This window comes from Chinchilla lanigera, unplaced genomic scaffold (assembly GCF_000276665.1).
Source record: "Chinchilla lanigera isolate Chin_1 unplaced genomic scaffold, ChiLan1.0 scaffold00005, whole genome shotgun sequence".
Lineage (NCBI taxonomy): Eukaryota > Metazoa > Chordata > Mammalia > Rodentia > Chinchillidae > Chinchilla > Chinchilla lanigera.
The window spans coordinates 38,101,234-38,124,299 of record NW_004955406.1 but is presented as its reverse complement, the minus strand read 5'-3'; the positions used below and the strand labels follow the sequence as shown (position 1 = coordinate 38,124,299).

The following is a 23,066-nucleotide window of genomic DNA, read 5'->3' as shown; positions in this document are numbered from 1 at the left end:
TTTATGATTCTGAGAGGGAAGATTTGTGTCTCTCCCCTCCCACCGCCTCAGCCCTTCGTTAACATCTCAGTCCCCTGGTAGGTTCACAGGTCACTCAAACAAAAGGTGATTCCACCCTCAGGTCCCTTCTCTAACTGGAATGCCCCAACACTAGGAAGGTCCTCCTCTTCCTTGGCTGAGCCCCTGGGTGCCAGGGAGAGGGGCTGACCACACTCAGAGCCCCCTCTGCCAGGCCGAGGTGGCTGGAGGGCCAGGGCCCTGGGTCGGATTTTCCCCAGCTCTTCAGGGGCCCTCCCCAAGCCCGAGGCGGGCACACCCTCTGCCCAGTCACTCGCCCTGGAATGCGGGAGAACCGGCTCCGCCCAGGGCTGCTCACGTGCTCCCTGCCCCGCGGAGCACCTGGCCGGCTGGGTTGAGCCGCACCGAGCCAAGCGTGCTGTGTGCCGTGCGGAGCGGGGCCTCAGCTCTGCTGCCTTCACGGGGCTTCCTGCGGCAGTGCGGCCGAGGCAATCCTAGAGGTCGGCAAAGCCACGGAGGGCAAAGTGGGTGAGAGGGCTGCGGAGGGGCCTCCGGAGCCCGGGTTCCCTGCCAGTGTGGCGCAGCCTCCTCCTCGGGTGTGGGCCCCGGCACTAGAGGACAGACCACCCAGGAGGAGCACGTGCGCCAGGCGAAGCGGGCCACACAGATGCTGCAGGGGTCTCTACAGAACCGGGGAAGTGGCTAAAGCACCAGACTCCGAGGTGTGAGGGAGGGGATAGCCTTAATGTCCTTGAACAGTCCTTGCTGTGACAGCGTGAGGCAGCACAGCAGCCCTTAAGAGCTGGGGAAGCAGCTTGCCAAAATGCCTGTGCTCTGAGAAGCTCTTCTGTCCGCACCCCAGGCCCATCTCAGAGCCTCCGAGTGAGAAAACCCCGTCTTTCCACTCCACAGCTTTGTCTGGGACTAACAGCGAAGGGACTTACAACTTCTCCTTCCCCACCCCATGACCTGCATGGGCACCTGCCGGGAAGCCCACGGGCAGAGCTACAGTGGAGTGGTCTGGGGTCCCTGTACTTAAGAAAGTCAATTTAAATAGACTTCAATATTTCTGCGAACCCCCCCCCCCGCCCCCCCAGCTCACTCTTAAGCCTAAGGTGCTAACCACTTAGATCCTCATGTTGAAGCCTGGAAATCAGAACTTAAGAGCCAAGCTTTAGACAGACTCTACCAATCACATCATGAGTTATCCTGAGCTGGGCATGGTGGTGCACATTTGTAATCCTAGTTCTCTCAGTGGATGAGGCAGGAGGATCACAAGTTCTATTTCTTTTCCCTGGTACCAGGAATTGAACTCAGGACCTTGTGTTTGCCAGGCAAGCACTGTGCTGCTGAGCTACCTCCCTGGCCCAGATTGCAAGTTCTAACTCAGCCTGGGCAACTGAGTGACTTAGCAAAACCCTGTCTCAAATAGAGAAGGCTAGGCTATAGCTCACTGTGAAAGCCCTGGGATTGATCCCCACCATCAAACAAGAATAAGGAGAGGTGGGGAAGAGCCACTAAAACACCCTGTGTGCATGTGCAAGTAATGGAAGAACCAGAAAGCCCCTCATCCATAGCTTTTCCCCTGCAACAGCCATGACATGGCCAGATATTTTTTCATAGGCTTGTGTGGGGACCCTGTCTCCTTCAGCCTGACAGTTTGCTTTTCCCCTAGCACTGGGGACAAAAGTTGGGGTCTCTGCACTGAGCTATAGTCCAGCCTTTTTAAAATTTTGAGCTGGGTGTGGTGGTATATGCCTGTAATCCCACCACTCAGGAGGCTGAGGCAGGAGGACTGCTGTGAGTTCCAGGCCGGCCTGAACTACATAGCAAAATCCTGTCTCAAAAAATGAAAAAAGAAAAATAAAATAAAATTTTGAGATAGAGTCTCAACCAAGTTGCACAAGTTGGGCTCAAACTTGCATACTCCTACCTCAGCCTCCCAGAGTGCTAGGATTACAAGCATGTGCCACCAGGTACAAGCTCAGCCTGCTGGTTCCTTAAGGACAAGGGAACACTGTCACCCCAGGTTACCGCCTTCTTGTCTGAACTCTTGCACACAGAGATCCAGGAGCCCTGATAGAAAAATTTAACACTCAATCTGTAACTACAACTTACCTAGTTTTTGTTTAAAAACATTTATTAAGGAAAGAAACAAAAAAGAAAGAATGAAATAAAGAAAGAAAGACTCATCTTTGCTTCTCCCCAGAGACCTAAGTAGAAGGAGGGAGGAGACCCACTGCCCCTGACACCACCAGCAGCCTGTAGGGGCGGCGAGCTGCAGGAAGGACTTCTGGCCCAGAGGCCCCAGAGTCTCAGACAATGGAGCCCAGAGAGCCAGTCCTGCGGGGACAGACACTTCAGGGTGCGGACTGGAGTACCGGAAGCTGGGAACAACGACCCAAAACCCTGCAAAGTCTGATGAGGCAGAGGCTGTGTGCGTGAGCCCCTAGCTGCTCTTGGGCTCCAGGATCTGCTGGACGTAGTTGACAACGTTGCTGTGGAGCTGGGAGGCGGTGGAGGCAAAGGTCTCTTTGGCGAGGGTCTGGGCCGCCGAACTGCCAGCCATCATGGCGTGGTACAGTGGCAGGGTGTACTTCTGCTTCCCCTGTAAGAAACACACACACACACGCCTCAGCAGTGCGCTCGTGGGAGCGGGGGTGTCTAACAGTGGGCACGGTCAGGCATCGGCAGGGACTTGGGGATCAGAGCTGCCAAGAAACCTCCCAGACAGGTGCTCCGATTCTGGTATCTTCTCAGAGTACAAAGCCACATCTCCCCCAACCCCCCTTTTTTTTTTCCTGTCTTTTTGAGACAGGGTCTCGCTGTGCAGTTCAGGCTGGCCTTGAGCTCACTTTGTGGCCCAGGCTGGTCTCGAGCCTCCCGAGTGCTGGGATTATAGGCGTGCGTCACCACGCCTGGCTCAGAAAGGGATCTCAATGAGCACCCAAACCATGACAAGGTAGGGACGTCCAGATGAACAGGACAACACAGTAAGATGCCAAAAGGCTGCAGCACATAAAGCCCAGGGCCCAGGGACACATAAGGCCCAACCGCAGTCAGGCAAATGAAAATCCACAGGTCAAATTCACGTTAACAAAGCCAGGACCATCACAAGTTCCCAAACTCCAGGCCTGGCCAGGGGCTCCAAGGGCTTGGAACATCAAGGGACGCTCACTCCCCTGGAGAGGGGCGGGCTGAGCACTGCCTGTGTCCAGCCCACCACTCCGGAATGCAGAGCTCCGGAATCCGCCTACATCCACTCACTCACCTCGGTGTCCTGTTCCTGCCCAGCGGGGCTACTCCCACAGTGATGGGAGAGCCGGCCGGTGTCTGAGCTGCTCCCCTGCCTCAGAACTTCCCTGGGGGCAGGGACCTACATGATCTCGCCCTCCACTCCCCTTGCCTGTCCTCTGCCCTCGTGCGTTTTCCCCATGACTGGACCCCATATCGGCACTGCCCTCCTTCCCAGTTTTGAGTTAGCTCCGACTAGCGTCGGTCCCTCAGGCCTCACCAGCTGATTTGCAAAAAGCTCCCTGGGCCTGCAGCCTGCAGGCTTCCGCTTTTCCCCAGGACAATGCCTTCAGGAGCCACACTAATACCACGGTGATCAGTGAGGTGCTCCAGAGGTCACCGGGCCCCAGCTCCGTTCGGACCCACGAGGCTATGACGAGGCTCTGCCTGCAGGATGACTTCAAGCGCAGTGCACAGCCCGGCTAAGCGTGGGGACAGGCAGGGGAGTGGCCCACCTGGCTCTGCAGGAACGCCTTTACTTTCCAGAAATCCTCCTGGTGGTCATTCTTAAGGACAATCTGGCCCCACCGTAGCCGCAGCTCTGCATTCCGGGCGCTGGAGACGGCTGGGTACGCCTCTCCCAGTCTCTTCACATTCCCTGCAGAAGAGGAAAAATCAGGCTGTTCATGAGCAGGAAGAGGAGCCAAGACCCCAGTGGGGCCTTCCACAAGCCTGGGCAGAGACATGGAGGAGGTTCCCCACCTCTGCTCGTTCTGTGCTCCAGAAAGGTAGTGCTCTGGTGTCACGTTTACCAAATGTCTCTCAGTCTTACTACAGACTTTCCGCTCTTGTCATTCGGTTTTCCTTTCTGGAGTAAATCACACGTGTTCCCCTCAGATGTACTCTCCGCTTCCTTCATCTCTTTTTTTTGGGTGGTGCTGTGGACTGAACCCAGGGCCTTACACAAGCCAGGCCAGTGCTGTACCACTGAGCTACACCCTGTTTGTCTGTTTTTTTTTGGTACTGGGACTCGAACTCAGGACCTTGCACTTGCTAGACAGGTGCTTGTGCTGCTGGACTATATTCCCAGCCTATTTTTTTTTTTTTTTGAAACAGGGTTTCCCTGAGTTGCCCAGGCCAGCCTGGAACTGTGGATCTTCTGGTCTCAGCTCCCAAGTAGCTGGGATTACAGCTGTGCCCTGTCATGCCTGGCTTCCCACTTTTTCTAATACTTGCTTTTTAAAATATTCCCCACTTTTTCTCCTACCACGAAACCTGCCAAGTTCATCTGAGCTTTAACTGATTTTCACCCCTGGGTGAATATTATTTCTGACTGAGCAGCAACAAAGCATTAATGGTTAAGAGCTTCGGATGACTGGGTTCAAATCCCAGCCCAGCTATTAGGCTGGGTGACCTATTTGTGCCTGCAGTTCACTTTGTTACCTGGGGATTAAAACCGCAGTCCCGCCTATGCAGAGTGGTTCCGGGAATTAAACGACCTAATGGACGCACAGAGCTTGCGAGCATAGCTCGCAGCGCCGGAGGACTGAGGAGCGCCAGGGTTTGTTATTCTGATCCCTGTGGCACTCGAACATCTACGCCCTTGTGATGACACATTCTGTGCAAAGTGCCAGCCTGGTGTCGCCTCCAGGCAAGACTCACAGCTTTTCCTGAGCCTCCCTCTGGCTCCTGATACGAAGCTCTGCACACAGGAGCTTCACTTGTCTGTCTAAGCAACAACACACTTCGCTTACCAGTGGGGAGAGGGGATTTCTGGAGGATCTTATCCAGGAAGTAGATCAGCTGGTAGGTCTTCCAGGTAGAGATGTCTGCAGCTTCAATGGCCTGCACGTCCAGCTCCTTGGCCACCCACAGCTGGGCCAGCTCTTCAGCTGGCTTCATGAGCGAGTCCCCAGGGGAGAGGTCGGGGAGGTAGGGGGGCCAGCCAGGGGTATTCAGCCAGCGATCAAACTCAAAACCTGGCAGGTGGAAGACGCGGTCAGGGCTCTCTGGCTGGGTCAAGGCCAACTTGCCCAAGAAACCTCAAACTCCTTCCTCTCTCCGCCCCAAACCTACTTCAGCGCCAGTGTCACCTGCCCACACAGCTACTGCCCATGAGGTCCTGCTAGGTTGATACCTGGGACTGTCATAGGAAGACTGGCCTGTGCTCATTTCTCCTGTGAAAGTGTTTCTGCCTATAAATAAACACTGTGTCATCAGAGTCTGGCTGACAGAGGCTTTCTCAGCTGCAATCAAGTTCATGGTCTCAAGATCACCACAACAGTACCGTGCTTAGTTAAGCACCAGCGCCCCAGGATAGGCTGCCCAGATCCCGTCCCAGCTCTGCCATGAACCGGCTGGGAGGCCGGGGGCAGGGGACTGCCTCTCAGTGCCTCTGTTTCTCTGTAAAACGGGAACGACAGGCCCTGCCTTGATTGCCGGTTGTGAAGATTAAACGAGCAAATACACATTAAAAGTCTGCTTGGTGCATAGTAAGCACTCAGTGATTACTGTCAGCTACAGAGGGTCATGACCTTGAAACGCAGCCTCCCGCCAGGGCCTGACCAATCCCTGCTGCTGAGGAGCCGAGTCCACCAAACCCAGCGAGTGACTCAGGGCGCAGGGCACGGCACCGGGGTGTGCCTCGCCACAACAGGACATTCTCTCCTCTCTCTGAGGAAGCAGCACCTCCAGAGCTGACGCCACAGCCACATGAGGTCACACTGCTGCCCTTTCCCGCCCTGGGAGATTTAGCTTGGGCAGCGGCAACAACAGCAACTCTCTGGGCAGAGATAAGGGTCTGAGTATGTCCAGGTGTGGGGCCACGAGAGGAGGGCCAGGAGGCAAATGAGAGAAAATGAGGCAGAGCCGGATCAAGAGGAATCTGATTCTAAGCATCATTCTGGCATCATCACCCTGGGAGCGCCGGGTTGGTTGTACCCTGAGACCTAATCTTTGTGGCCAGAGCCTGGGGGCCTAGGCTTGCTCCTCCCAAGGCCCTTAATGGAGAACTCTGAACCACACCTTCCAACCTGCTTTGGTCTTTCTTGGTGTAGGTAGCTCCAGCTCTCTAGGATCTCCAAAAAGCCCGTCGACTACTCGTTGCTTACCTGGAATGGAATCCACTTTCCTTTCCTTCAGCTCAGGGAAATAGTCCAAGTAGAATTCCAGAAAGTCATCAGCTAAGATACTTTGGAATTTAAACTCATCCACATAGGCCTGTGGGAAGGGAGGGATTCTTCAGCCGCTCTGGGTGCCCCTGGGGCAGGCGGGCTCCGACCCCTTACCTCTCGTGCCCCCTGCCTCTACCCTGGCACTCTGGCCCAGCTGCTTTATCTGCTCCTTGTCCTTCTTCTCACACGGAAAGGTGACTGTACCTTGAGAAACTTGTCAAACTGGTCTTGGTTACCCACCAAGTGGGCCAGGTAGGAGACAAAGCAGAACCCTTTCTCGTAGGGGGTCTCGTTGTAGGTATCATCTGGGTCAACACCTGGCAGAAGAGAAGGCAGACAGAACTGAGCGTGACTGGGACCCGGACCACCCTCCTGGTTCTCCCGCGGCTCCAGATTCAAATACTAACTCCAGCCCAGGTCAGACTCTAGGGGCAGCAAGGCCAAGGTTTCTAGATCCATCCCGACCTCTTCAAAGCAGTACTAAGGAAATCGCAGAGGCCAGGGACTGTAGGCCTAAGAGGATGACGGATCCGGCCGCCTAGAGAAACAGACTCCTTCCTCACTCTCGGGACAGGCTTGCTTGGATACAGACATCATCTCTCCAGGGTGGGAGTGGGGAAGGAACTCAGGGCTTTGTGCATGCTGGGCAAGTGCTCTAACACTGAGCTACATCTCCAGCCCTACTTTATTTTGGAGACAGGGTCTCCCTAAGTTGCCCAGGCTGGGCCTGAACTCCCCTGGTCTCAGCCTCTTAAGTAGCTGGGATTATGGGCATGTGACACCACATCTGTCTCCTTCACCCCAAGACTGAGCCATGGGCTCAATCTTTCCAGCCCCGTCGGTCACTGCCTACTTACCCAGCCTCCCCTTCCAGAACATGTTATTTTCACAAGTGTTCTCGATGAGAACTAATTACTGGTCAGTGTACAAGAAGTTCACTTTTACAGTCAGTGGCACCAAGGGACATGAGCTTCCACTGTACAAAAAGCCTGCACATTAGTCACACATGGAATTAACAAAAAAATGTTAAGTTCTCTTTCTCTCTTTTTTTGAGACAGGGTCTTGCTATGCAGCTCAGGCTGGCCTAGAACTCATTATGTAGCACAGGCTGGCCTCGAACTCATGGAGATCTTCCTGACTCGGCTTCCCAAGTGCTAGGATTACAGGCGTGTACCACCACGCCTGGTAAGAGAAAAATGCTGGAAAAGCGAAAAGCTCTGAATTTGAAACTGACTAGGTACATGACCTAGGACGAGTCCCTGAAGTCACCTAGCACTCAGTCCCACCCCGTAAAATCAGGCTGACACCCAGCAGAACCCACTGACTTGATAAAAAGGGATGGGAAAGCACCTTGTAAGGTGATAGGGACTTATACAAACACAAAGCCACGGGCAAGTCCTTAAGAAGTGTGTATGACTAACCAGAGCTCCTGCCTGGCTGCCCCGCTTGGGCTCAGGCAGCCTGAAGGCAGGGAACAGCTACCAAGAGCCCTGGCAGGCTCCTCCCACCGTCACCTCCTGCTCGGGCTAACCTGGGGCTCCAAGGGTCACCTAGTGAGGCAGAGGACAGAGAAACCGCTCACCCGGCTCGATCTTCACTCGGAGCTTGTTGAGTGGGTGGTCCTCGCCGGTGATGTCCATGTGCTGCCGCAGCAGGGACCTCCCGGTGGCAGCCTCCAAACAGGTATAAGAAGCCCCTGAGCCAAAAACACATCACGCATGCCCAGTATCAGCTACCTACCTGAAAGCGTAGTCTCCCGACGGAAGAGGCTGTGCTGCCCCCTTGTGGCCTGACACTCCACAGCACTACTGTCCTGGGGCAGCGGCCTCAGACTCAGCTCCCTATTGCTCTAGACTTAGTTCACACAGGCTGGGGGTCACTCCCGGGAGACCTGCTAACCTCTCGACAGTCACCTTCATTAATGTATTTTTACTTTCAGATAAATTTGATCTATAAAATCTTAACTAGGTTTTGTTGTTGTTGTCTTTTTGAGACAGGGTCTCACTGTGCAGTTCAGGCTGGCCTTGAGCTCACTTTGTAGCCCAAGCTGGCCTGGAACTCACAGGGATCCTCCTGCCTCAGCCTTCCCAGTGCTGGGATTACAGGCGTGCGCCACCGTGCCTGGCCTTTATCTGGTTTTTATTTGACTGTTCTTGTCAAACAAGAGAAACTGTCACTTTCAGAAATTTTGGGTTTTTTCCACATGTAACTTTCAGAAATTTTAAAGGTCCTCAAGTCTTTAAAAAGAACTGAGGATGTGTGAACCAGTCAGCTCTAACTCTGGTTTCTGTGACTCCACAACGGGAGCAACATGTGCTTTGACACTTGGCGGCTGGCTAAGACAGGCACCAGCTGAGTATGCTCTACACACTCTGACTAGGAGGATACCTGTGTACAAACTGTCTGGGACATAAGAGACAGGAAGAACTAAACAGTCTTTAAAACGCTGAGACCCAGAAATTATGTTTCTAAGAATTTATCCTCATTGAGATCATCTGAGAGTCACAGAATGGCTATGTAGAGATGTTTGTCAAAATACTTCAGTGCAAATTGGGAACAACCTATCTAACAATTGGAGAGAGATTAAATAAATCACCAAGTATACTACGCACCCAGAGAAGATTTGGGGGGGCAGTGCTGGGGATCACACCTAGGACCTTGTGATGCTAATGGAGCACTCACTACTGAGCTGTGGGCCCAAGCCCTGGAAGGAAACTTAATGACTTAAGAAAAAGTTTTAAGCCAGGCGTGGTGGGTAGACTGTGGTCCCAGCACTCAGGAGGCTGAGGCAGGGGATTGCTGTGAGTTCAAGGACAGCATGAACTACATAGTAAGACCCTGTCTCAAAAAAAAAAGTGTTTTAATAGTCTTTTAAACTTTCAGTTGAATGAACAGATAAAGAAACTGTGGGGCCGGGGATATAGCTCAGTGGCCCAAGTGCCCGCCTGGAAAGCGTGAGGTTGTGAGTTCAATTCCTGGTACCGGAAGAAAAACAAAAACAAAATCTCATTTCTAAAAAAAAAAAAAAAGAAACTGTGGTCTGTGTAAATGTGGTTCTCTTAGTCATAAAAGATACATTTGAGTCAGTTGTAGGAAAATGTTGCACCTTGACACTATAATGCTCGGTGAAGTAAATCAAAGCCAGGAGCTTAAGTATCAAAAGGTTTCTCTGAGAAACCAGAAGTATAAATAAAGAGTGAAATAAAACATAAGAAACAGGGAGACAGATTTCACCAAATAGGAAGGGAGTCAAACGTGGAGAAGGGAGGGGGAGTAAACAAGACCACGTCGCGGGTATGCGTACCCACTCCCCAGAACAAGCGTTTCATCCTGTAAAACCAACAGGGGTTAGTACAAGACAAGAAAGAAGCTTTACATCAAGTAGATCTCAATCAGGTAAAATAATAAAGGTATTAAATGTGTTGTTATTTACTTATTTAATTTTTTGTCTTTTTGAGATAGGGTCTCGCTATAGTTCAGGCTGGCCTTGAGCTCACTTTGTAGCGCAGGCTGGTCTCAAACTTGCAACGATCTTCCTGCCTCAGCCTCTCATGCTGGGATTACAGGTGTGCATCACCATGCCTGACCTTAAATGTTATATTTTTTTAAACATCTGATATACAGTGAGTTCTCATTAATGAGGCAGTAAAGTTTTTTCATTTTTTGTTTTTTTTTGTTTTTTTTTTTTTGACACAGGATCTTGCTACATAGTTCAGGCTAGTCTTGAATTCACTATGTAGCCCAGCCTAGCCTTGAACTCAGTGGGGACACTCCTGGCTCAGCCTGCCTAGTGCTGGCATTACAGACATGCGCCATTACGCTTGGCAGCAAACAGCTTTCTGTTTTTTTAAAAACACACTGGGAGCCAGATATGCGGCCTTGGGAAGCTGAGGCAGGAAGATCATAAGTTTAAGGGCAGCATAGGGAATTTAGGGAGCTGTGTCAAATTAAATTTTTTCTTTTTTTAAAGATAGGATCTCACTATGTAGTTCAGGCTGGCCTTGAACTCTTGGTGGTTCTCCTGCCTCAGCCTCCTGAGTGCTGGGATTACAGGTGTGCCTCATCATACCTGGCTCAAATCAAATTTTAAAGAAAAGACTGGGGCTATAGCTCAGTAGTGAAATGCTTGCTTGGCTGCATGAGTTCCTAGGTCAGTCCCTGGTACCAAGAATGAATGAATGAGTGAATGAATGAATGAAAAAACTTTAAAGCACACTCAGGCTCCGTATGAGGCTCTGCCATCTTCTGCTAAGTGAGTTGGGCACACAAACACTTCCTTACTCTCTAGTCATAATGTACTCACAAAGAAAATGTACTTAAGTGGTTCTGTCTCATGGAGCTACGGCAGAAGTGTTAAATGAGGTGCTTTTTGTAAGGTGCCCGCAACAAGGCTGACATAGAGGCAGCCAACAGAATTTAGGATGATCATCTTTTGTTTTCTTGGGTTTTTTGTTTGTTTGTTTGAGACAGGGACTCATTTTATAGTGTAGACTGGTCTTGAACGCACAGTGATCCTCCTGCCTCAGCCTCCTGAGTGCTGGGATCACAGGTATGTGCCATCACACATGCCTGGCTGGTTAATCTATGAGTAAGTCATAAGATTGTCACCATCCTAGGCTTCTGTGTGGTGGCACATGCCTGTGATCCCAGCACGCGGGAGGCTTAGGCAGAAGGACTGTTGTGAGTTCCAGGCCAGCCTGGTAATGAGTTCAAGGCCTGCCTGAATTACAGAGAAAGACCTTGTCTCAAACCAACCAAATAGATGAATGAATGAACAAACAGACATATGGGTGAACAGCCCGGAGGCCCGTCTGGCTCGGGGAGAGGCGAGCAGGTGAGGCACTGCCCCTGCGAGCTTGCCTGTGAGCCCATTCAGCGACACAAGCGGTGCTCCTGTGACCCTGCTGGCAGGCAGCAGAGCCGGAACTGCCGGCCTGAGAACAGCGCTGGTCTAGCCGCGCCCTTCTACGGCCTCCCCCTGAGCTCTGCACTGCTGCCCCCACCAACCTGTGTCCTGAGCCCCAGAGGGGACAACCCCGCCGCGGATACAGAGGAGGCCGCGGCCCGAGCGGAGCTTTACCGAAGAGCGCGGTGGAAATCCTCCGCTGGGCGTACATGGTGAAGCCCTCATTGAGCCAGAACTCGCCCCAGTTAGCATTGGTGACCAGGTTCCCAAACCAGCTGTGGGAGATCTCATGGATGATGACGTCTGCCAAGGACCGGTCCCCAGCGAGCAGGCAGGGGGTGACAAAGGTCAGGCAAGGGTTCTCCATTCCTCCGAACGGGAAGGAAGGCGGCATGAAGAGCAAGTCATACCTGCCGAGAAATCAGGAGTCACGGAGAGGCGCCGGCTCCCCTCGTTGACTGCCAGGTCCTGAGATCCGCCCCCCACAGGAGGAGGCGGTGACCCCGCCCCCTGTTCTCCTCCGCTTCCGCTCCCCGCCCCCCAGCCAAGGGGCCGCTCCTCCCCAGCAGGGGCACCGTCATCCCCTTCACTCACTGGAGGGCTAAAGACCAGCGCGCCTGAAGATGCCACAGGACAAAACAACATGGGGCGAGCCCCTGCTGGGAGGAGAGGCCCGAGTGTTTCCCCGACTCCGACTCCGAATCCACCTTAGCAACTCATTTTTATCTCTCTGCCAGGGTCCCCTCCCCTCCTCCTCCTCCTCTTCCTCCTCTCCTTGTTTCCGGGGTCGGGGAAACCTTGCTGTAGGAGACAGGCGGAATAGCAGCCCCAGCAGGGAGAGTGGGAAGCAGGGTCCTGATTTAATAAAACACACCAGCTGCCGGGCCTGGTGGCGCAGGACTGTGATCCCAGCACTCGGGAGGCTGAGGCAGGAGTATTGCGGGGAGTGTGAGGCCAGCCTGGGCTACATGGGGAGTTCAAGCCCAGCCACCCCGTCTCAAAAACAAAACAGGGGCCGGAGACATAGCTCAGCGGCGCAGTGTCTGCCTGGCAAGCCCGTTCAATTCCTGGTAACAAACAAAATAAAATAAAACATCTGTGAATGTGATCCCATACCTGCCCCAAACGTAAGGTCCGAAAAGCTTCTCTCCTGTCGCCAAGAATTCTTCTATCACCCCGCTGTACTCCTCCTCGGCGGCCTCAATCACGCAGGGCTCTGCCCACACCCGGCTCCTAAGGGCAAAGGCACAGGGGAGGCAGCGGGACACGTGGGCAGCACCACAGTGACTCCAGCCAGAAAGTGCTGGTAGAAAACTGGCCTCGACCCCATCCTGATGTGGTCAGCACGGAGGCAGGAGGTGCGGGATAAGATCACCCACAGGATAGCAGGGACCCTCACTGCACCAGGGAGACCGGAAAACCGCAGAGCCTCATCCGGGCACCAGGATCTGAGCCCGGCAGTGCACTCCGCCCATGGCTGGGCGCTGAGTGGCAGCTCCGACTTCGGCTCTCCTGGCCTGTCCCCAGCGGTCACTGAGGGTGGAGGTTAAACAAGACTGCGTCCGCAAGGGCTCTACACAGTAACACACAGAAAAAGCTCCTCTCCTTCCTGGTTATGGACAGATGAAGGACGCTAAAGACAGAATCGCTGGAACCGAAAGGAACCTTAAGAGGCAAATCTAACAATCCAGGTTAATGGCAAATTGCTAATTGTTTTTGATACAAGCATGGCATTATATAATAAGGGGAGAATGCTTCACTCCTCAGGGGGGCACTCTGGCTTACTTTTAAATGATCTAAAATAAAAACAAAGCCCCATTTCAATAAAGCTAGTGGGACAAAATGGATGGGTAGGGCTGGGGATATAGCTCAGCAACACAAGTGCCTGCCTGGCAAGTGCAAGGTCCTGGGTTCCATTCCCAGTACCAAAAAAAAAAAAAAAAAAAAAAAAAAGAAAGGGGGGTACAGAGATTTTCTTTTTTTTTTTTTTTTTTTGTCTTTTTGAGACAGGGTCTCGCTATGCAGTTCAGTCTGGCCTTGAGCTCACTTTGTAGCCCACGCTGGTCTCAAACTTGTAATGATCCTCCTGCTTCAGCCTCCCGAGTGCTGGGATTACAGGCATGTGCCATTACACCCGGCCGGAGATGTTCAATACATCATCCTTTTAATTGTTCATACATTTGAAACTTTTATAATTATCCTGGGCATGGTGGTACATGCCTGTAATCCCAGCACTCGGGAGGCTGAGGCAAGAGGACTGTCACCAATTTGAAGCCCTCCTGGCTTACACAGTGAGACCCTGTTTCAAAAAAAAGAAAGAAAGAAAGAAAGAAAGAAAGAAAGAAAGAAAGAAAGAAAGAAAAATTTTGAAATTTTCATAATTGTAAGATAGAGGGCTGGGCATCGTAGCACACATCTGTAATCCCAGCACTCAGGAGGCTGGGGAAGGCGGATTCTTGTGAGTTCAAGGCCAGCCTGGGATACAAAGTGAGCTCAACGCCAGCTTGAACTGCATAGTGAGACCCCATCTCAAAAAGACCAAAACAAACAAACAAACAAAAAGTAAGATAGGGAAACAAAAGGTAAAGGGGAAAAACAACAAAAACACCCAAGAAGATCCAGTTCAACAGAAAACCAAGCCTGTGAGGGCCATGACGGGCCCAAGACCATTTATGACTCCAAGAAAGAGAAAACCTCAGAATTCAGGGATCCCGAAACCAAAGCCAGGGCCCTGACCTTGCACAAGCCGTCGGACCAGAGCCTCCGTTTGCTCATGGATGCGATAGTACTACCCTCGCTGAGTCAGGAGAAGGACTAGGGGAGGTCGTATAGAAAACGGCCTAGTGGGCTGCCCCTCCTCTCCCACGCAACAGGGCCTGGGCCCAGGTCACACTCCTCCAGACGACCTTCTTGCCTAACACGCCCCATAGATCCTAATAGCAGCCCTTGCAGCCATGACCGTCCATGTGACAGGGGAGAAAGCCACCTTCATCAGTTAAACGGGTTCTGTCCTCTAGTTCAGGTTACCATGTTGTCATTCTTATTGAGGCTTCAGAAAAGTTATTATCTGGCATGTTTGGAACCTGCTCCTCTCCGTTACCCAGTAACCATTTATGCTCTTACTACTGGAGGCTAAGTAAGGGTAAACACCAGCCTGGTGTGGTCCAGGCTGGCCTTGAACTCTCTTGCTTATGTAGCCCAAGCTAGCCTCAAACTCATGATTATCCTCCTGCCTCAGCTTCCCAAGTGGTGCGATTACAGGTGTGAGCCACTATGGTAGCTACACCTTGTTTTTCATGGCTGGCATTGTAGAGTCCTTTTTTTAAAGAAAACAAACAACAACTCCTATGCGCTACAAGCAGGTCATGCCAGTGGAATTCCATTTATCATGCCATCTGATATCTGGAAACCACGGTTCTCGGTACCAGCAGTGCTACTGAGCACAGTGACTGAGTCTCAGGCTTGTGATAACCCATGACAGGGCTGAGCAGGACCAAAACAGACCCAAAAAAAGGGTCTCAGCTCTGCAGTCCAACCTTTGGCCACTTCGCAACAGGACTAAACCACGGTGGCAGATAATGTGACAGCCAGGAAAATCCTGTCCCTGTCAAAGTTCTCATCTCAGGAAACCGTACGAAATCTCTTTTTCTCCATGAAATCCATGTAATAGTTTCAGAGAGGAGACCTCTCCTTGTAAGTTTAGATTCCTCCATCTGGAACAGAAGAAAGAAGAGTCCCCTCCTCTTTAGAGGGCAAAGCTGTGTATTTCCAGGAATTAAGTGCTAGAAAAAATGACATTTGGTACAAAGATTTTAAAAAAGTGAATATAGCTGCTTAAAAGGGCATTTAGAACTCAAAGACACTGATCAAGCTCAGTCTCCTAAAACTGGCAACAAAGCCCCAGTATAGTTTGACAAGGTGGCCCAGGGGAGCGGCCTCTGCCAGCAGGGCTGGTAAGCTCACTCCCAGCAGCAGAATTTGAACCCGTCTCCCTCCTCCTTTTCCTCCTCCATTCCTTTGCCTCTGGGCTCTTTTGTCTCCTACCTGGGTCCAACTTCTGCTGAAACAAGATCTCCAACGGCCAAGGCTATCAGGTAGGAGGGGACCGGCTGGCACATCTGGAAGAAGAACTTGTTTGGTCCTCTCTGCTCCCAGGTGCTTGCACTCATCACAGCTGTGAAGCCATCCGGGACCTGGCAATAAAGAAAGCTTAGGTCTCCATGAGAGGCCCCCTTGGATCAGCCCGAGGGGTGGCACAGCCAGCAGCCCGCTCAGAAATGGTCATGACCCAGAGTCCGTCTTGCAGAACACAAAGGCTTTGAGAAACTAAACCTGTACTAGTCGGGCATGGTGGCGCACATTGTAATCCCAGCACTAGGGAGGCTGAGGCAGGAGGATCATAGTGAGTTTGAGGCCAGCCTGGGTTACATAGTAAGTTCAAGGCCAACTTGAACGACATAGTGACACCTGTCTTTGAAAAGAAAAAGAAAAAAAGAAACTAAACCTGTACCAAACAGATAGGATTTGGAAGGTTATGTACAATTTCCAGAAGTGGAAGAATTTAAAAGAAAATCTTTTAGAGGTATCACTGGAAGGACATAACATCAACTGAAATGAGACCTGATAGATGAGAAACTACATAATTATATATATCATATATAACAGGATATACATGATGTATATGCAGTTGTTTTTTCTTTTTAATTTTTTGTTTTTTTTCTGGTACCGGGAATCAAACTCCTGACCTTGCACTTGCCAGGCAGGTACTGTGCCACTGAGCTAAATCCCCAGCCCCCAGCTGTTTTGTTTTGATGGGGATCTCACTATGTTGTACAAGCAGAGCTCAAGCGATGCCCCTGCCTCAGCCTCCCCAGGGGCTAGGATTATAGGTGCACATGTTGCTGTCCCTACAAGGAATTATATTCCCATCTCATGGGCCAACACACCTATCCTTGGCCTCCTCACCTCCACAAGCGCAGAGTATCTGTATTTCACTGCCGGAGTGTCAAAGCAAGGGAAGAAGGCCCGGTTCAGGACAGCCTGACCCTGGGTGTAGACGAAGGGTTTCTCCTTCCCCGCTGTCTGCTCAGGAGACAACCAACAAACCTGCAGGAACAGAAGAGCACTCAGAACCGCCATCCGCTCAAGCTCAGGCCAGAGGGGAAGGGAGCCGGCCAACATGGGAAATTTTCAGGTGATTCTCCTTTTGTCTTTTTGACACAGGGTCTCACTGTGTAGTCCAGGCTGGCCTCAAACTCACAGCAATCCTCCTGCCTCAGCTTCCCGAGTGCTGGAATTCCAGGTGTGCACCACCAGGCCCAATGCTCAGATTCTTAAAATCTTTCTGCCAGCTGCTCTGGCTCACGCTGGAAAGTTATCTTCCACTGTGTATTTATCCACTGCCCTGGAATCCACGCCATATGATGTCTCTCTCCTGGGGCACGCTGCCACAAAAGGTTCCCCCCTCAATGTGTCCCCAGGGTCATCTCAGGACTCCCACAACTGGCCCCTGACACTGTCGTTTTGCCCACCTGTGTCCTTCCCACCCTAGGAGTTTCTCGCCAAACATAAACTGAAGCTACTACGATAAGACAGAAGCAGAAGAAACGTGTTCTCCCTCCCTAAGGTTTACTTTCTCAGAATAAATACATTTTATATGATAGGCAGGGTTAGGTCATGCTTGTTCTTTTTTTTGGTCTTTTTGAGGCAAGGTCTCACTATGCAGTTCAGGCTGCCCTTGACTCACTTTGTAGCTCAGGCTGGTCTCAAACTGGTGACAATCCTCCTGCCTCAGCCTCCCAAGTGCTGGGATTACAGGCATGCGCCACCATACCTGGAGATCATGCTTGTTTTGAAAAGGGGGTCCTCACTGTCAGCAAGGCTGGCCTCACACTGGGGCACTCGGGCCCCCCTCCCACCTCAGCCTCCCCACCCATGTGCAGGTGTGCACCACGCCCCCCACAGCCTCCATGACCCTCAATTTCTTTTCCGTTCACCCTTAAACTAAGGGAAAATTTGAAGGATTAGAGAAAAGTTAGTTTCACCCACAGAAAACGGGATGGCTCACAACATTGAGAGGTGGGTGGTCAGCACCAAATGCCATTTAGAATTTAGAAACAGACTAGATGACTTCAGGAGGTTTCACAGGTGAAGCAAAAAAGTCTGTCTGGTTGGGTCTTCCAAGATGAGCAGTGTCAGATAATCAAAAAGGAAGGGAAAAGCTATTCTTCCTCTTTTTTGGTTTTTTGAGAGAGGCTGGCCTTAAATTCACTATGTAGCTCAGGCTGGCTCGAATTTGCAGCAATCCTCCTGCCTCAGCCTCCCTAGTGCTGAGATTATGGGCATTAAACACTGGGCAAAGCCATTCTTAAAGACAGGAGCAGCCACCTGAATGAAGGCCTAAGGAGATACAGCCCCCAGAGGCAGGTTCTGGATACAGAGTGGTGGGGGCAGGCCTGGGCAGGTATAATGAAGGGCTTTGAATACAGAGACATCTGGGACTTTTATTTATTTATTTATTTTTTCCGGTACTGGGAATCGAACTCACAACGTCGCGCTTGCCAGGCAGGTGCTGTGCCGCTGCGCTAAATCCCCAGCCCCCTGGGACTTTTTTTTAGAACAGGAAAATTTACTGGAGAAAAGGAATGGGGAATAGGAGTAGGGGAATGGAGAATAGGAATAGCTCCTGAGAGACAGGAAAGATCCCAAATGGGTTGGCCCTGAGACCTATTTTTAAGTATAAGGAAGCTACACTGAGCTGTTGAGTCTTTTTTTTTTTTTTTTTTGAGACAGGGTCTCGCTATGCAGTTCAGGTTGGCCTTGCACTATGTAGCCCAGGCTGGCCTCAAACTTGAGTGATCCTCCTGCCTCAGCCTTCCCAGTGCTGGGATTACAGGTATGCACCACCACACGCAGCAGCTGGGTCATTCTTTGCTTGAATTTTTGTGAATGTGAAATATTAATCAGTCTCCTCCAACAAAGACAGTATAGTGTTAGTGTGATAGTAAATTCACAGTAGAGAAAACTGCCAAACACTACTTCAGACCAGTGACTAAGGTCAATACCAACAGTCAGAAATGCTGACAGCCAGGTGTGGTAATGCACACTTATAATCCCAGCACTTGGGAGGCTGAGACAGGTGGACCGCTATGAGTGTGAGGCCCGTCTTGCCTACACAGTGAGTTCAAGGCCAGTTTGAACAGCATAGTGAGACCCTGTCTCAAAACAAAACAAAACAAAAACCGAGCATCAATCCCTCCACCAAAATTCCTTATCACCTTCCTTGCTGGAGTTGTCGCTGTTTTTGCTTTTAATGATGGGCAGACAATGGGACAGGCACCTGACAGTACATGCACTACAGAGAAAGCCTGAACTTGGGGACAGACTCAGTAGTGACTAAGAACCCTCATCAGAGAGGCAGCAGTGACAGTAGAAGGAGCACACGAAGTACCCAGTGAGACCCGGCCCTTGCCAGGGAAGCTCCTTCCAGAGCACAGATCCCTGCCCCCGCATCACACACAAGAGCTGCTCAATGGTCCAGTCTGATTTGAGGTGCCACTTTCAGCAGGCAAACTTAGGAAGCGTTTAATTTTTCTATTCACCCTGTTTAATTTCCAGTTCCTGTCAAAAAAGTAGGCACCAATAACAGAGCAACCAAGACATTTACAGATGTTTCCTACTGGCCTCAGGCTTCTCTGCATCACATGCTTTAGACTTTGATTTTTTTCAAACAAGTTCTGTTTTCACTTTTCTAACAAGTTCCATCACAAGATTCGTTTATTCCTCCCATGGATAAAGGTAGAAAAGAGAACTGCTCTTTGGATCGGTTATTTTTAAAATGTTTCTGGTTTTGCCAGGTGTGGTGGTGCACACCTCCATTCCCAACGCTCAGGAGTATCGCCGTCAGTTCAAGGGCACCCTGGACCACCTAAGCGAGTTCAAGTCCGGCCTGCACCTCAAAGCTAGACTCCATCTCAGAAGAAAAAAAAAAAATTTAAGATTTAACATCCCAGTATGGGTGCGCATGTCTAATTCCACCACTGGGGAGGCTGAAACAGGAGGGTCATCGTGAGTTGGATGTCAGTCTGGGCCACATAGTCAGGTTGAGGATAGCCAGAACTAGATAGGGAGACCCTGTCTCAAAAAAGCCAAAAAACCAAACCAAAACAAATGTTTCAGGAGTCAGCCAACAGTGAGGAGGCCAAGGTGTTATAAAGCCTCCGCGGGCACTCTAATTCTAGTTCTCCACTCTTACTTAAGTTCTTTAAATCAAATCCAGGATTTCCCAACAGGAAACAAAAGTAACGATCTGGGCCTCAGGGTTGTTTTAGCCTGGTGAACTGGAAGAGCGCACAGAATAAAGGACCAAGTCAGCACCCAGATAGTCAGCCAGCACTATTCCGGGCTCATAAAGCAGGACAAAGCGGCTGCTCATCAGGGCCCTGCGCCCCAAAGTCCCGAAGCAGCCTTAAGTTGAGGATGGGACAGTTCCTCGTTTAAAAAAGCAGCGCGGGACCGGGACCGGGCCGTGGGGTGCAGACCAGAAAGGGGGGCGGGGAGGATGCCCCGGCCGATCAGAGTCCGGAAAGGCCCCCGGCCTGAGCTCGCGGGCGCTGCGGGGAAGCTGGGCGGCGGGGCGGGCTGGGGAGGTCGCGGGGGCGGCTCTGGGAAGGGGTAAAGGTCCCTCCTAACCCGGCAGGGTGAGTGCGGCTCGCGGCCGGAAGGGCGAGCAGGAAGCGGCGACAGGGCCGGGCGCACTCACCCCGGGTCCCTCCCCGACGCAGAAGCCGAGCGCCAGCTGGAAGCGCTCGGAGGCGCGGCAGGGCTGCGGGAAGGCCACGCACAGGACCTCGCCGTAGTGCGAGAAGGGCCGCGTGTGGAAGGCCACGGGCTCCGCGGACGGCTCCTCCGCGCCGGGCCGCTCCCGCCGCAGCGTGGCCGCCGTCACCTCCAGGCACGGGTGCGAGTCGAGCCGCAGCTCGGCGGCGCCCTCGGGCAGCAGGCAGCGCAGCTCCAGCACCGCCGTGCCGCTCAGCCCCCGGCTCCCCGGGCCCGGCCCGGGCGGCCCGAACTCGACCCGCAGGTCCAGGTGCAAGTGCAGCATCTCGAAGGCCCGGAAGCTGGAGGCCGAGGCCACGTCCACCGCCTGCGCCGAGTGCAGCGGCCGCCGGGCCGCGCCGCTGCCGCTGCCGCTGGTAGGAGGCCCGCAGCCCGCCATGTCCGCAATTGCCGCGATCGCCGCGGGCAATGCCTGCAGTACTCAGCCGGCCGCGGAAACCACGCCCCCGCTGGCGCCGCTCCGCCACAGGCCACGCCCCGCCGACTCCGACCCCACCCCCTCTTCCCCGTAGCCCCACCCTTCTACGCTCCCGAGGGTACCGCAGTACTTTGCCCCGTGGGTTGGTGGGATCATTGGTTCACCTTTGCCCGAGTACCCTATTGAGATGTTACATTAGTACCCGCGGGACACTCCTCTCTGCTGACCTCTCCTGATTCCCCCACTTGCAGGCAGACAGCCAGATGCGGGGACCTGATCCCCGGATTGGAAGGGTCTGGGTTCGAAATCTTCCTGCGCTGGGCCAATTATTAGGCTTATGAATGTCATCGCGGGCAAATTGTCCAAGAAAGGTGACTCTTTCCGAGCCTCTTTCTGTAGAAAAGGAGTCACGACGCCTCCCTATCTCGCTTGGTAATTGTGAGAATTTAGTCAGGTACTGTGTCCAGCACACTTGGTAAACAGCACCCTATAGAGCTGCAAGGGCTCGGCTAGCACACTCAGGCTCCTCGCCTGGGGACTTCAGGACGTCGTCTTTCCATTATCGCTCAGGACAGACCCGGAGTCAGCCCCGAAGTTGGCTGTCGGTCGCAGTCACTCCTGTTGCCCTTGCGCTGGGGTACAGTTTCCTGAGTTAGTTACATCGCTCTACTGTTTCTGTTCTATATATTTCCAGCAGACGGTAATGGCATTTCCGTGAATCCAGGCCAAGCAGTTTTTACTCATCCGTTAGAAAATCAGTTTTGGGGTGGGAGGTACTGGGAATTGAACTCAGGACCTTGTGCTTGCCAGGCAGGCATTGTGCCATTGAACTATATCCCCGGCCGAAAATCAGATTTTTAAAAAAAGAACAATGCGGGGAGTTTTTTCATGAACAAAAACAATATCCTATTATATGCTTCCTAGTTTGTTTTTTTTTTTTTTTTTGTGGTACTGGGGATTGAATTCATGCCAAGCAGGCGCTTATGCCACTGAGCTGTATTCCCAGCCCTGCTTCCTAGTTTTATAGTGTTGAAACATTTTATGAAATGATTATGTTGGATGATTTTAAATTCCATATAAATTCAACATCAGGTTTCTTTTGCTGTTTTGCCTGTGAGTGCCTGTGTGTGTGCGTGTGTGTATGCGTGTGTGTGTGTCTGTGTGTGTGGTGGTGGTGGTGGTACTGGGGATTGAACCAAGGCCTTTGCACTGAGGTATAGGCCCCAGACCTTTTTTTTTGAGAAAGGGTCTTGCTAAGTCACTGAGTTGCCCAAGCTGGGCTCGAACTTGCAATCCTCCTGCCTCTGCATCCCGCAGTGCTGGGATTTTAGGTATATGCCATCATGCCTAGCCCAAGTTTCTGTATAACTTCAGAAACTCTGGAAAACTGTTTTTCTGTGGTACTGAGCATAGTGCTTAGTACCATCTGTTGCTTAATATACCTGCCTTGAAGTCACTTTCTCTTCTGAAGTCACTTTGGCTGAGTAGCTACTCTACTCCAGCAGTTAGGCCAAGTGCTGAGAATACAACTCGAATGAACCTGGTGGAGACCTCGTGGTGTTCCCATCCACCACACACACACACACACACACACACACACACACACACTCTTGCGAAGGCTGGCCACGCCCAGTCCGTGTGCTGTCATAGGTTGCAGAAGGAGAGGTTGTTCTGGGAGCTTGGGGAGAGATAGCCTAGTCTCCCAGCAACTATTGCTGGAGGAAGAGAATACTACCCATGGCTGGAGGGTGAAACCGTTTTGGAGTTATGATACTTTTTTTTGTGGTGACAAAAGGGTTCAGGTTCTCTTGTAGCACACTTCTGCCCAGAGCGAGCTGGGCAGTCATGAAGCACTGCACTAATGAGGCCTAAAAACTGCCCAAGATATAAAAGTAAATACAAAAGCCATCCTTTCCTCCCCTGAGCAGAGGTTGTATCTTTCCCAGAAAGGTTAAAACACACAGATGTCCTTCTGTAACTCTAAAGGGGCTTTGTGAGGCCTAAGCCCAGGCCTGGACAACTTGCAACTTTGATGTCCTGCTTTAGTTACAATGTAGGTGTTCCTTAAGGAGGAACAGAGCACAGGATGCCCCGGAAATTCCATTTCTAAGATACAAACGTTTGCCAACTCAGACTCTTTCCCGCATCTTCACTCCCTTAAAAAAATCCTAATCTTTCCCCCAGCTGTGGGATTCCTCTCTTGGAGACTCACCCTTTGCCCTTCTGGATAGTGTGCTCAGTGACCAGTGAACTCTTGCCTTCCCGCCTTCCTTGTCTACTGATAAATTCTCACAGTAGATAACGTAACTACATTTTACGTCATGACCATGGTCTTGTATCTTTCATCACTCATGCAAATGGACATCATCTTTTAGTCAGCTTCACCTCTTCATATTGTAAAGGCTTTCTTATTTTCCATGGTTTTTAGCTCTTCTGGAAGTCTAAGTCAACTTGGTCTTTCTGCTCAGTTCCAACCTAT

At 51.6% G+C, this 23,066-nt stretch overlaps 1 protein-coding gene and 1 pseudogene across 1 annotated transcript; both read right to left on the bottom strand.

The window, feature by feature from the left end:
* Positions 1 to 2,137: 2,137 nt before the first annotated feature.
* On the bottom strand, positions 2,138 to 20,599 carry Rnpep (arginyl aminopeptidase (aminopeptidase B)). The gene is made up of 11 exons (XM_005375200.2): positions 20,093 to 20,599; positions 16,297 to 16,437; positions 15,376 to 15,524; positions 12,448 to 12,564; positions 11,506 to 11,741; positions 8,008 to 8,121; positions 6,630 to 6,742; positions 6,363 to 6,471; positions 5,007 to 5,231; positions 3,768 to 3,910; positions 2,138 to 2,626 (listed from the first exon to the last, which is right to left on the bottom strand). The coding sequence occupies exons 1-11, from the start codon at positions 20,546 to 20,548 to the stop codon at positions 2,468 to 2,470; spliced, it is 1,962 nt and encodes a 653-aa protein (XP_005375257.1). The 5' UTR covers positions 20,549 to 20,599; the 3' UTR covers positions 2,138 to 2,467.
* Positions 20,600 to 21,153: 554 nt separating this feature from the next.
* Positions 21,154 to 23,066, bottom strand: part of LOC102004895 — a 14,855-nt pseudogene continuing 12,942 nt past the window's right edge.

Excerpts from the sequence above, each read along its gene's own strand:
- Rnpep (XM_005375200.2), bottom strand. The coding sequence starts at position 20,548 with ATGGCGGGCTGCGGGCCTCCTACCAGCGGCAGCGGCAGCGGCGCGGCC. Across the intron at positions 11,742-12,447 it reads GGACCTTACGTTTGGGGCAG|GTATGACTTGCTCTTCATGC; the intron begins GTATGGGATCAC and ends ATTTCTCGGCAG. Across the intron at positions 2,627-3,767 it reads AGGCGTTCCTGCAGAGCCAG|GGGAAGCAGAAGTACACCCT; the intron begins GTGGGCCACTCC and ends TGTTTCTTACAG.